Raw genomic sequence first — 13,523 nt, 5'->3', positions numbered from 1 at the left:
ATAGCTTTACAAGTTTGTGTGGAAATATAAAATCAGTCCAGGAGTCCTTGCTACACAAATCATGGCGAGGACGACTCCTGGTGAGTCCAAAGATTCATTCGACGCGGACCACACACCACATCAATCGCACACGAAACCCATTATAATGGACCTGGCGTAGCAGCTCAATGGCTAAGTGGCTAAAGCCAGGCACCCGTTGTCATTGCTCAATTGCCTGCCATAACCTCTGTTATCTTCTCCATTTTAGAGGAGTGCCTCCTACATGGACTCAGCGCCTGCTACATGTCATCTGCAACTACCTTGCATATCACGTCTAGTTCTCTACTATAGCTAGCCTCACTTTGCTCTCAACAGGGTAAGTTTATTTTAACGTCAAACTTATGCCACAAACTCAAATAATTGTACTCAAGTGTTGATTGCACGCAACAAACACAGCCGACTTGGGCTGAGGAGGCCCTCCCAATAACATTGCTTTTTGGTTGCAGATTTTCCCAACCAAATCACACGTCTCATTCAAGCAGATCGCCCTGTGGCAGATATTTCCATCCACAGTTTGTATATGTGTAAACGGTCTATTTGTTTGATCTGAATCGTAGTTTCTAAACCTTTTCAATTCAAGTGACAAGAGAGTTAAAAGAGAAAAAGAAAATACAAAAAAGTTGATCAAACTAGAGAATCACCATTCCATCTGCCAAATGGAAACATCTTACACCGGGCACTGAATCAGATAAATGACAATCGATTCAGTGGAGCATAATGCGGGAATAGGATTACAAAAAAGAAAGATACGTTACAAAGCACACGTACACAAGACAAGTTGCTGATTCTGCATGCATGCATGCGGCACTAGAGTATATATGTCTAAGCATTTGTCTCTGGGCCTGCAGGTTTTGCGTTTAGCAGTGGCTGTAGAGCCTTCACAACGATCGTCATGTTTGGCCTGAAGTCAGCTTCATATTGAACACAAAGTGCTGCTACTGCTGCCAACTGAGACATTGCATGAAAACCAAAATTTAGATATTAACTAATCAAGGTGAACAGCCTAATGTTTGCCTGCCATATTGAAACAACGAAACAAGGGTTTCCAATCAAATTATTTAGCTATAGTGTGGTATAATATGATTAGTCACGGATCCACGCCCATTGATGGCTAACAATCATCAATGGGCGTGTGAGCTACCGTCTTAGCTTTCTTCTAGAGAAACTAGCTGACATTCACTCTTAGTCTGTCAATCAGGAAATTTACCCCTTCCAGTCCTCCATTTTTTTTCTTAATGTCTAATCCCTTACGATCCTCTAAGTCATTAGCCGCTATCTTTAATATACCTTTTATTTTATGAATTACCCATTCCAATTCTAGGAGCACCAAATGAGGCCTATAACTATTTTGAGCTTATGAGGTTTAGTCATTTTTGTTTCATGGGATTCCTAGATTGAGTTGGGAGCCTGGGAGATAAGGAAATATGTTTGATTCTTAGAAAGAACGGTGGTGAGGGAGGGTAGCATTGTCATATTGAAAATTTTATTAATGGCTATTGTTCATCCGCGTTTTGGTAAAAAAAGTGGGTTATTTTAAGGGGTGTGATATCCACATATCCTATTTTATTTCTCATATACCCTTTTAATTTTCGGTCGTCAGATCGGATGAATTGAAGAAGATAAACGGACAGAAATTAATAAGGGGTGTGTGAAAAGTAATTTGGGATGTGTGGATAGCACACCCTTATTTTAAAAGCAGCTCTCAGCTGCTTCCACTTTTCTGCTTTGAATGAGGTTGAGTTACCAAACACAAATTGGAGCCCAACTTTTCTTCACTCCTGCTTATAAAAAAAGCTAAACAATCCGAAACCAGTACTTACTATACCTTGAATTTTATAAGTTGTCTATTCCAATTCTAAGCACGAAATGAGTCCTATAACTATGTTGAGATTGTGAGATTTGGTCATTTTTGTTTCATGGGATTTCCAGAGTGTTCATAGTAATTGAGTTTGTTAAGAGAAGGGATTCCAAAGCAAACCTTAGCAATTGCCTTTGGTGGGTAGTCATTGTTTAGCTTGGGATCAACACACTGCTTCACTTTATCCTCACTCAGTCTTGGAGTTGCCTGTATGTTTAAATTGTATGTATTCAGAAAAGCACTGCTAAAAGCAAGTTAGAAAGTCTGAGAAATATGTGTACCCAAGTAACAAGACTTTGTTGCCCCTTTGGCATTGTATGGTCTACTGGCTTTCTTCCTGTCAAAAGCTCTAGTAAAACAACTCCAAAACTGTAAACATCACTTTTCTGAGTAATTTGCCCTGTCATCGCATACCTGAATAAAAAACCAAAATAAAAGCAACGATTTTATAAATGGATAATGCTTGCGATAATGCTCGCTTTCCCTTAGTTCATTCTCCCTATACAAATAATGTTATTTTACCGTTAATTCTGTTAATCTTCATTTGAAGAGCATTCCTACAAAATGTCATTCGAATATGAGATTACTTAGTCATTTAAATGTATCAAACAAATTAACGATTCATTATCTACACTGTTGATTTATTTTGATACATTTTAGATGACTAAACAATGTCCCGTGCGAATGATATTTTGTAAAGATGATCTTCAAATGGATATTAAGAAACTAAGCAGTTCCAAGTATAAAATTTTAACAGTGAATAATGTATCTGCAAGTGGAGGAATGAGTTCATCCCGAAGGGCAATATAAGTATTATCCTTTTTAGAAATAAAGGAGGAAATTACAATGTGAACACAGGGAGAAAACATTATGCATGATGGCAGAAAACAACGGTAAAGTTAATGTAGAGAAGATTATATTATATACTAAAAATGTTTTCTTGCCCATTGTTAGATTCACAATCTAACAACATAAGTTTAGGAAGAGAATATAATACCATATATACTAAACCTTAATATGCAGATGTGCATCACTTTATAACCATTATAGGGGACGCAATAAATCACACTCAAGCTAATGAACAAGTAGTTAATATTCTTTTAGATTAGTAAAATCAAATCAAACATTCAGAAAACAAGAACCTAGGCTTACTCAGGAGCATGATAGCCAAACGTTCCCAACACTCTAGTCGAATGCAGTCGCGCAGCCGTGTCCGATGACTGATTTGACAAGTTGAAGTCCGCAATTTTGGCAACATGGTCATCAAAGAGCAGGACATTGCTGGATCTCACGTCGCGGTGAACAATTGAAGGTTGAACCTTTTCATGGAGATACTCAAGGCCTTTGGCTGCACCATAGGCAATTTTAATTCTCTGATTCCAACTAAGAACTGGACCCGGTTCAGCCCCTTGTACTCCTTTTCTTCCTGCAGCAGAATTAACAAGTAAATGAATCGATCTTTAACGGGAAAATAAAAATAAAAATTGTAGAAACAAACACAAAAGCGATGATGTAATAAGCATACCATGCAATATGTCATGTAAAGATCCCATGGTTGCAAACTCATATATCAAAATTCGGTTATTTGCCTCCAAGCAATAGCCCATCAACTCCACAAAATGCTCATGCTTGAGTCTTGACACTGTTGATAACTGCACAAGATTGATCCAGCATTTTAAGTAAAAAGTGCAACATTGTCTTTGTCGAAAAACAGAAGATCCCAAATCTTACTTGTGCTGAAAAGTCAGAGTCCGGCTCTTGAGATGTACCCGTATCCATTTTCTTTATAGCAGCAGCCTTACCATTACTCAGTTTTGCATGGAAAACCCGGCCATAAGAACCTTCTCCTATCAAAGCCTTCGGACCAAAGTTACCCGTTAACCTATTTAGTTCATCCAAAGACATAGATGGTATTTCAATCGGTAAGGCCTTCTGTGGAGCTCCGCTTTTGACCGCATTGGAACCCCTTGGCTCTCCTCTGTCATTGCCTGTAACACAATGCAATGGTTTGTAATGCTTCACGAGGTGCATACTGGTTTGTGACACAAGTATGCATATGCATGAAGGTCGAAAAATATGTTTGACATGGAAAATTAAATTGACTTTGTTAGCTTGATACAAGCTCAACCGATTATCTAATCAACAACTTAATATTCGACAAGGTCATGTAGTCATTGTCTAACATGGTATCAGAGCTCTCGTTTCAATAGGTTCTCAATATAAAACCTCCAACCTGATTCTCAATATGTTCTCAATAGCTTGATACATTGTCGACCGATCATCTAATTAACAGTTTAACCTTTGACAAGGTCATGTAATCATTGTCTGACATGGTATCATAGCTCTCGTTTCAATGGGGTTCTCAATAAGAAACCTCCAAACTAATTCCATACAATATTTACTCCAGTTATATTAGATTTTGCCTGCCCTCATTCACCACTTGGACTAACCCAAAACCACTTATTTGGTAATCCGTGAGATGAAATTTTCCTACATCGTGTGCCTTCATCTGAATGGTTATCCATTCCTATCGAATCCTGAAGGCCTCGCGAGGCCTTACTTCTACGGGCGAGCAATTGTCTAATAGACTTAAGCTAAGAAGTTGGACAACCAAACTCATGCTAATACAGCCGCTCATACTGAGATGCCTCAATAATTAGCAGTAAGGAGAGATGCATTTTTGCTAAAGAAATGGTTTTTGACTTGACCTAGAAAACAAGTTAAGAGAACACTGTTTAATTATAACTTGTAATTTGAATGAAATTGTTCTCTAATAATTACCACCAACACAATGGTCCTCATAAATCTCAATATATAGCAAATGGTTAGAAATTAAGAAAGATTAAAAAAATACCTCCTCCTCCTCCTCCTCCATATGTATTCCCACCTCTGGGCGGGGCGGTGTATTGATTAGCAGGTGGGCCGAAGTTTTCCTCCTCCGCACCCCCGCAGCAGCTCATTTTTCAAGTTGTGGTGGCACAGCAAGATTAACAAACCATGTATCACCACAATTGCTAATATTCTACACAATTAATTTTATTCACCAACAAAATTATTTCGGAATAAAATTATTTCTGCAATTCCAAAAAAAAAAACCACATCAATTTATAATCAACAACAAACAAAAATGAAAAATCAACCTTCAAATTGCATCCTATATGTTTCATTTTTGTCCGAAATTCATAAATTAATAAAAATACAAATCAAACAGAAGAGCAATAAATTAAGATCTATCTGGTTTCTGGGTAAGCGAAGTAGAAAAATGAAAACCACATAAGGATGCATACCCTCTTGTTAAAATTAAATAATAAATATATAAATCAACCGCTTAGAACAAATCAAAAAAGCAAAGTGGTCAGTTTTTAGGGAAAAAAGAACGGAAATGTGAAACAAGTTGAAGAAATGCAGGTCGAAGACTGATGAAATGAAAACTGACCGGAGAATTTAAAGAATGGTGAGGAACCAGAGGAGGGACAGAGAAGAAACGGAGGAAGAAAACAGCAATGTTTGATAAATGTTTGTGCAGATTTGTTTGTGATGGACGAGCTCTCTGTTTTGGGACGACCGGACGAGAGAGAGGGCACGTCGTGCTTCTATATCTCGCGGGAAACTCGGGCCTAAAACAAACTCTACTTCGTCTACGTTCACATGTCACCACGTTGCACGTCCTCTTTCTACTAGCTATTTCCTCATATCATGCATCATGCATGCATGATGTTTATGGTAATCCAACGCCCAAAGCTTCACCAGACAAATTGATTAATATTATCTATTTCTTGTCTTTTCTGTTATTGTTATTTTTTTTTTAAATGAGGAGAGAGAGGAGAGAAAGAGAGAACGTGGAAATGGTGATAAGTTTTTGTTTTTGTTTTTATTTTTAAAATTAGAGATTTGTTAAGATCACATGTAATTGATGTATTAAAAAAAATGTAAAATTTAGTTTGTGCAAAATTACTCTATCATTCATAATTTTATTTTGTAATAGAAGACAAAAATATTTTTTTTCACCTTCTTTTAATTGACAAAGAGAGCTTAAATTTTTGAAATATACATAAAGCATAATCTGATTGGCAAATATTTTTTGGACCAAAACAAATATTAAGAATTCTTTTTGGGGTACAATGAGGGTTTTCTTAATAATTGTATAGATATGTTTACTTAATAGGAATGTGAAAATAAACAAATTAGAGTAATAGAGAAAGTAAGGAAAGGGAATCAGAACCCATTGTTTCTTAGTTGATCTGATTCCTAATTTTCAGGTATTTGATTACAAATTTAAGGGTAAATCATACTTTTCAGATTTCAAATATAGGCGAAAGTTAGGATATGAAGTGATATTCATACGCTTATTTCAATAACTTTAAGAAACTCAAGAATTATATTCAATCCTCATTCCTGGTAAGTAAACATATACATGCTAAGACACATTATTCTTTCAAACTTTTGTTAGAGGCATTGGTGTTTACCACTCTAAATTGCCTTATTATAGACTTTGACTAGCATGTGTGTGACACTCTTTTTTCTAACCCAAAATTTTGTCCCGTGTAATTTTTTTCGGAAAGATTTTTTACTCAAGCACACATCACTCATGTAAAATGTCATTAACCCTTTTTTTTTTTTTTTTTAAAGGCATAGAGATAGGACTGGTGTTGTATGTATGTCTTTTATAGATTTTGTTCATGATAGGTTTTCAATGGCTTTCTGGGCTATGCTACATAATTTCTTATGATGTTTAAATAAATTAAATTGTATGGAAAACAGGGAGAAACGTAGAGCCACAAAACCGAAAATCCAAAATACAATTCCTACTCGACTGGCTAAACATGGCTACCTCCACATATGCATATAGCCTTCTTCGTTAAGTCTGGGCAAGTAATTAGAGACGAGAACATAACTTCCATAACAGTGAATCGTTCTTGTAACTTGTAAGTTTTTCTTTTTGGTACTAGATTTCCAATATTTTTTAATATTTAGAGGTTTGATGAGCAGTTTGTGAAGCACTTGAAGATAAGGCTGATGAGTTAGCTATATAGTGATTGATTTTCAAAGCAAAAGCAGCTTGGTGATGTCAGTGTGAGATTGTTGTATTTAAAAAAAAAAATAATGTTTTTGATGTGCTTTATGACACATCCTGATCCAGAAAGTTCACCTAGACATTTTCGTCAATTCACACTTTTAAGATTAATAAAGCCGTAAAATTAGGGACGGATTGTTACACTTTAAGAATAATTACTTGTAAAATAAAGCAATTGACGTTTGATAAACTATATTTTTAAAAGTGTTATGAGTATGAAAAGCAGTATAAAAGCGTTTGATAAATTTTAATGTTAAAGTGATACAATTGTGTGTAATAACAAAAATGGACATGGTACGTAGTGGGGGTGTGGCGTCCACACCATTGGTAGGGGTGGTGGTGGCAACGATGGTGGGGATAGTGGTGGCAGCGACAGTGGTAGGGGTGGTGGTGGTAGTGGCAGCAATAGTGGTGGTGGTGATGGCGGCAATATTTGGGGGTATGATGGTGTTGTAAATAGGGGTATGGTGGTTAGGGTACAAAATAACAGTAATGGTAAGGACAGCGGCGGTGGTTGGAGTAGTGCCGGTGGCAGTGGCAACAATGGAGGTGGTTGCATTTGTGGTTGTGGTGGCAGAGGTGGAGGTTGTGGTCGTGGTCGTGGCAACAATGGTGGTGGTAATGACAGTGGTTGTGTTAGTAAGTGGTGGCCGTCACTTTATTCTCCAAGGGATAGCATGTGTATATAAGAATAAATAATGTCATTTTAAAACCTAATGAGAGTGTTATAGGAATTGAAAATATTCATTAAAAGCTCAACTCCGTTTTTTATGAAAAACTTATAAAAATTGATGTCTAGATATCATTGCTTTTAATAAAATAGGCATGATATTTTATTTTTCTCAAACAATTTTTATAGCTTAACTTCAAAGTAAAACTGGTTGTGGTGAAAGAAAAAAAAAAGGGTACCAAATGGACCTAAGAAAGTAAAAGAAAATCCAAAAAAGAGCGAGAAAATATGACAATGCAAAAGAATTTTCAAAGACCAATATATAGGTTATGGCTCTGGTACAGTCGAGAAATCTGAAGTGTTGTACATAGAATCTCATTAAGTGGATCAAATAATTATAGATGTGAGTATTTTTTATCGTGACGTCTGATGCCAATTATACAAGGTTACGTGTAAGTTTCCTCTCACATAGCACCATATTAGTTACACGGGTGATGGTGTACTTTCGAAATCTATACAAAGTCAACTTTGCTTTGCTACTACTCTGCCAAGCACACTTGCCCAGTGACTTTGCTTTTGCCAAAAGCAAAAGAACACTTGTTTTCATCACTTTAAGTCTTGAGTTATAAACCCTTACTGAAATTCTTCTGTGATAGCAGCAATTATTCCGGGTTTATCACCTCCAGATACTGTCCATGCTTTCAAAATATTTGAGACACCGATTTTACAGTATCAATTGATGTAACAGTGTTTTATTTGTTTCCTTCTTATTTGAGCTCAATCGGGACTTTTTCCACTCGGAACAAATAAAAAAATGTCATATCAGTCGATAAAGCAAAATTGGCATGAAAAGTTGGAGACTATCAAAATTATTGTTTCACAAATGTGGTAGCTTGGGCATCCCTCTCTTTCAGAAAATGGTTGCTATCATGTCATGTTCCTGCCACATTTTTTGGCATGAATTGACTGAGTTAGGCTGTAGTCCAACCCAAAAGCAAGCAGCTGCTGCTCTATTTGAAGTAATATCATACTCAATTAATAAGTTCCATTCTCTTAGCCACCAGGTGGTCAAAGATTCATCGCCGCTCGCCTTTGAATTTGATGTCAAGGGTGAGATTAACACACTAATAGTACACCCATTTATTCTCCACCTTTGATATCAAATCCAAGGGTGAACGACCATGCATCATTAGGTCATCCGGCGACCATGAGAACATCTATGCCCAATTTATTTGCTAACAATGCGAGTTTTGCAGAAGTTCGATTCAGACCAAGCCAAGCAAAAGAAGAAATCTCTTGAATGGATTCATTACTTGAGGCCACACGGTGTTAATGGCCACATTACATCAGAAACACATAGGTACAAAATACATGGCAATAGGTGTATTTAGATACATATAAGGCCAAGGACTTTGTGTCAGTCTTGAGAGCAAAGGATACACAATCGAACCCCTTAAATAACCCAAATATCCATTTTCCGGTGCTAAGCTGCAGCTCTGATCTTACAGCGGTCAGCGGATAATCAAGTTTTCAAAATACCCTCAAGCTCAGTCACTTCAACTCCAAGTTCGAACGAAGAAAACCAAGTGAAACACATTGACGCTTCTACGTGGAGCTACCCTAGCTAGTCTCAGTTTTTAACTGTACACCTAAACACTAATCATCCACCCAGATCTTCATTCTTCTTTCCATATACGGCCAGTAATCCTCAACTTTAGTTCTTGCCTATCCGCGCCTGAGAAATAGAGAGCCAGGTTCCTCTGAATAATGAGTCCATCTTGGCTGTCTCTAACTTTTCCATGACTGTCACGAATACTCCTAGGTATCCCCTGCCATATTAGCTTACGGCCATTTGCACCAACTTCCAAACTATAGCTGAACTTCTTAGCCTCAATATCATCACCCATGAATCGTAAAAAAGCCATGTAGACCGGAGCCATTCCTAACTGGAAGGCCTCAAAGTGCAAACAGAACTGTCTTCCGAAACAATTGAAGACCTGCAAGAGAAAACATAATTCAAGGTACCAGTCATACAAAAGTTAGATTTTCCAAGCAGAATCAGTATAGATATTGCAACAGAACATTGTATACATGCCAAAAAAAATTATTAAAAAAGGTATGGGGTTTAACTACATAAATTTATAATTCTTGTAACACGTTTAAAATATTAAAATAAAAAACTTACAGTAAGCATCCAAGTTGCATTTTCAACTTCATTTGGGTTTGCTTTAACATATCTATGGTTGAAGGTGCACCCATCATGCATGTCAACCTTGTGATCCTCCTTAAGATGCCCAACGAGAGTGGGGATATCACCTGTAACAGAGCACTCAGATCCAGCATAAGGGCAGTTGTATAGACGAAATCGACAGTGTTGCTCATGTTTGAGCTTGCTGTAGTACGGAAAAATATCATGACAGCCTAAACTCTGGTATCGGCATGGAAGTTCCAACGATTCAGCAACTTTCTCCAAAGCCAAACACCTTATATCTCCAAGCTCATAGCGACAAGTGGGGCAACAATTGTGCACCCTTATCTTGCAGTCTGAACATAGCGTGTGGCCATTAGGACACTGCAAAAGAAGAATTTAGAAACAGAAAGAATTAGTCAAACAGAACATGTGATTCCGGATGACAGGACACTACCCCCAAGTGTTCAATCACAAGAAGAGAGTAAAGTTAACGATGAGAAAATGAGAGATTGGTCACTTCAAGGGGTTCAAGGAAATCTGAACCCCAACAGTAAGCAAGCAAATAATGTTCTGGTTGAATAAAAGAACATAGCCATTGCAATTTAGCCTTCAGGAAACCAAAAATTAAGAGTAATAAAATTAATTGGTTGACTGTACTATATATACAATTCCCTGTGGATGGTATGAATAATAATAACCATAATTAGCTAAATTAAGCTAGCAATAACAACTAAAACAAAGGGGTCATAACATTCTTATTTTTGGCAGTTAAAACGAGGAAGGAGACAGAATGACAGTTCCATACACTTTGACATATTGAAGTAAACTCAGACCAAATTAATGCAGGGCAGCTCAGAATTACCATGGGAACTTAAATAAGATAATATACGAAGATCATGAGTCAGTCCCAGAAAATCAAAAGGAGATAAAGAAATGAAAACAGCAATGGAAGTTTGCAAATCGGGCTAAAACAATATTCTACTACAATCACAAAACATCTCCCTCAACACTAATGAGAATCACTTTATGTTGGCGCAACCAAACTTTATATTCCCTCCTTAAACCATCCTCTCCACTGCCAGAAACCAGCAGTCAAAAGCTTCACTGACAATGAGCTGATTCAACACCTATTAAACCTAATACCGATCATCATCCAATTATCTCCATCATGCGTACACTGATAATATTTAACTTGTAACATCATTAAAGGGTAGTTAGAACGGGTCATGACTGCATTGCTTCACTAAATCTTCAACTTCCGCTATAGCAAGTATGAGGGCAAGAGTAATAAATTTTCAAAGATTATAGTGATATATAGTAGGATCAATTCAGATTCAGAAAGGAAGATTCAGGTGAAACACAATATGTCCTCAATGCACATGTACCTGATGTATAGGAGGGTACATCAAATTTGTGCAGACGGGGCACTCAAGTAACTCATGCACACCATTGGTTGAATACAGACCATGCTTTCCACCCAAACCAAGGGTAGTCTTACTAAGCATACTATTGCTACCTGCCTCCGACTTAGCGATTGCCATGTCATAATCTGCAGACTCAAAACCCCCTTGCAAAGTGCCCCAGGAGCACAAACGATGCAAATCTAAAGAACCCCCTTACAAAATTCTCCCAGGAGCCACAAGTGATTCAAATTGAACAAAAATTCTGGCTCATAACACACAGAGTAATCTACTTGCCCTCTATTCCGTCCTCAGTTCTCCGTGGACATGCTTATCTCTGTCAAAACAAGATGAATAAAGACTTATTAAAGTATTTCACATACTATGAATGAAATACTTTCTAAAGAGTGTATTATTTAGCTCTAGTCCAAAGTCCAGAGAAATGACAAATAACAAGGGTATCAAGAATGTTTCATGCAACCTCCAGTTGCTTTGTGATATCAAAAGAACTCAGAAAAGCTTCTTGCTTGGCAGCAGGAGATTCCCAATCTCTTACAGTTGACGACCTATAAATATCTCCACTTTTCCATAGTAGCTTCGAAAATGCTCTTCAAGCACTTATAATATCAGCAAATCGATTACTGGGATAAAATTGGAATTTGTTTTACCAATGAGTATTTCAGCATACCACCAAGGCACAGTAAACACCCTCTTGAAACTATTGGTAAATCATGAATCCGACAATTATAAGATCACTTGCTTTTTATAAAACTTTAGTATGCATATCAACGTTCAAGTTTTATTACTGCATAGATGTTATGTAGCAATGACAGAGTTCATCTTAAAAGGAAGCAAGGAAATTATGGAGATTGAAGAAGCAATCATGCATCCTGCAAAAAATTTAAAATAATATGTAAAGTTTTCAACTTCAAAAGAGAGATGAGACATGGAACATATGGATTTTCCTTTTCCGACTTTTCGACCGTCACATAGGCAAATTCAGATGTATAAACACATCCGGCAAGATAAGGACAATCCAAGATCAATTCAGAACTGTGCTTTGACTAAAACCCACATTCCTCATTTGCACTAAAAATACTAAGTTCAAAAATTTACAGAGAGGACATTAAAAGCAACCAGCTTTCTCAATCAATCCAAAGAAACAAAAAAGGCACCATAATAGTAGTACAACAACAAGCATACCCCAATTCACAATTGCAACCAAAAACCCAACAAAAATTCAAATTAACCTTACCAAAATCTACCTTAGAGATATAGAGAGAGAGAGAGAGAGAGCAAACAAATTCAAATAAAAATATTCAACCCAGATATGCAAATTTTAAACTAAAATCTGGGTTGTTGCCAAAAACTAACTTTCCCTTCATCTAAAATAGCAGTGCAAATAAATCCAGGCACAATAAAAAAAATGAAAAAAAAAAATCCCCGTTCCCCTCGGGAAACACAAATACTAATCAAAAGAAAAAACAACATAAATTACAAAGAAGAAACCAAAACACAGATTCCCAGTTGAAATTTCAAACCCAAACCACCATTTCATGCAAAATTAGACAACTGGGTCTCCCTCCCAATTGCTAAAACAGACAAAGAACCCAGATTGCAACCCAAAAACAATAACAGAATCGAACAGCGAGCCCAGAAGCAACACGCGGATTACCCGGATATGGAGAATTGAAGAAAATGGGAGTGCCTTGCTCGTATCGGTGCTGGCTATCGATGGCCTCTGTTGTCTCTATGCTTCAGAATCACTTAAGAAAATGCGCTTTTGTTTTTGTTTCTTGTGTGTTTTTAAAGTAAACTATTTGATTTCTGTCTTGGGATTTATAATTACTTACACAGTGTATTTGGATAAGGAAATTTAGTATGAAGGAATTTCAAAATGACCAAAATAAAAATTGCAGAACTTTGTTTTTTAGAATGTATATATATTTTTGTTGTTTGATTAACCTAGAATAACAATAAAAGTTGAATACAAAATTAATTTTGTGTATAGAATCATTCATATATAAATGAAATATAGTTAGAAAATGTGTTAGCAGCGGTGGTGGCAAGGATGATGGTAAGTGGTGGCAGGGGTGATGATCGATGGTGGCAGAGGTGATGGTAGTGGGTGGTGGTGGCAACAGTTGGGGGCCACAATAGTATGTGGTTGTGGCGGCAACCGTAATGGTGATGAAAAATGATGGTGCATGGGGATGGTGGTGGTGGTAGATGCTGGTGATATGTTGCGGTGGTCGGAGTTTTTTTATATTTTTTTATTTTTAAACTCTAAT

At 36.9% G+C, this 13,523-nt stretch overlaps 2 protein-coding genes across 4 annotated transcripts; both read right to left on the bottom strand.

Moving 5' to 3' along the window:
* Positions 1-659: 659 nt before the first annotated feature.
* Positions 660-5,566, bottom strand: LOC137713718 (protein CYTOSOLIC ABA RECEPTOR KINASE 4-like). Of its 2 annotated transcripts, XR_015955452.1 has the most exons (9): positions 5,334-5,443; positions 4,752-4,971; positions 3,629-3,885; positions 3,423-3,549; positions 3,050-3,323; positions 2,179-2,311; positions 2,018-2,104; positions 808-987; positions 660-718 (listed from the first exon to the last, which is right to left on the bottom strand). XR_015955452.1 is itself a non-coding variant. In XM_068453060.2 (8 exons), exons 2-8 carry the CDS (start codon positions 4,855-4,857, stop codon positions 862-864), a joined length of 1,110 nt encoding a protein of 369 aa, XP_068309161.2. In that variant the 5' UTR covers positions 4,858-4,971; positions 5,334-5,566; the 3' UTR covers positions 660-861. The 2 variants fall into 2 exon arrangements, 1 of the variants encoding a protein (XP_068309161.2); XM_068453060.2 differs by having other exon boundaries at positions 660-987; positions 5,334-5,566.
* A 3,339-nt stretch (positions 5,567-8,905) lies between these two features.
* On the bottom strand, positions 8,906-13,073 carry LOC137713120 (E3 ubiquitin-protein ligase SINAT2). 2 transcript variants are annotated; one of them, XM_068452379.2, is made up of 5 exons: positions 12,908-13,045; positions 11,714-11,873; positions 11,218-11,569; positions 9,827-10,213; positions 8,906-9,638 (listed from the first exon to the last, which is right to left on the bottom strand). In XM_068452379.2, the coding sequence occupies exons 3-5, from the start codon at positions 11,371-11,373 to the stop codon at positions 9,318-9,320; spliced, it is 864 nt and encodes a 287-aa protein (XP_068308480.1). In that variant the 5' UTR covers positions 11,374-11,569; positions 11,714-11,873; positions 12,908-13,045; the 3' UTR covers positions 8,906-9,317. The 2 variants fall into 2 exon arrangements, with proteins under 2 accessions (XP_068308480.1, XP_068308479.1); XM_068452378.2 differs by lacking the exon at positions 11,714-11,873 and having other exon boundaries at positions 12,908-13,073.
* Positions 13,074-13,523: the final 450 nt, after the last annotated feature.

The sequence above is a fragment of the Pyrus communis genome, chromosome 14 (genome assembly GCF_041283825.1).
Source record: "Pyrus communis isolate YQ-2024b chromosome 14, ASM4128382v1, whole genome shotgun sequence".
Classification (NCBI taxonomy): Eukaryota; Viridiplantae; Streptophyta; class Magnoliopsida; order Rosales; family Rosaceae; genus Pyrus; species Pyrus communis.
This window is presented reverse-complemented; position numbering and strand designations above follow the sequence as displayed.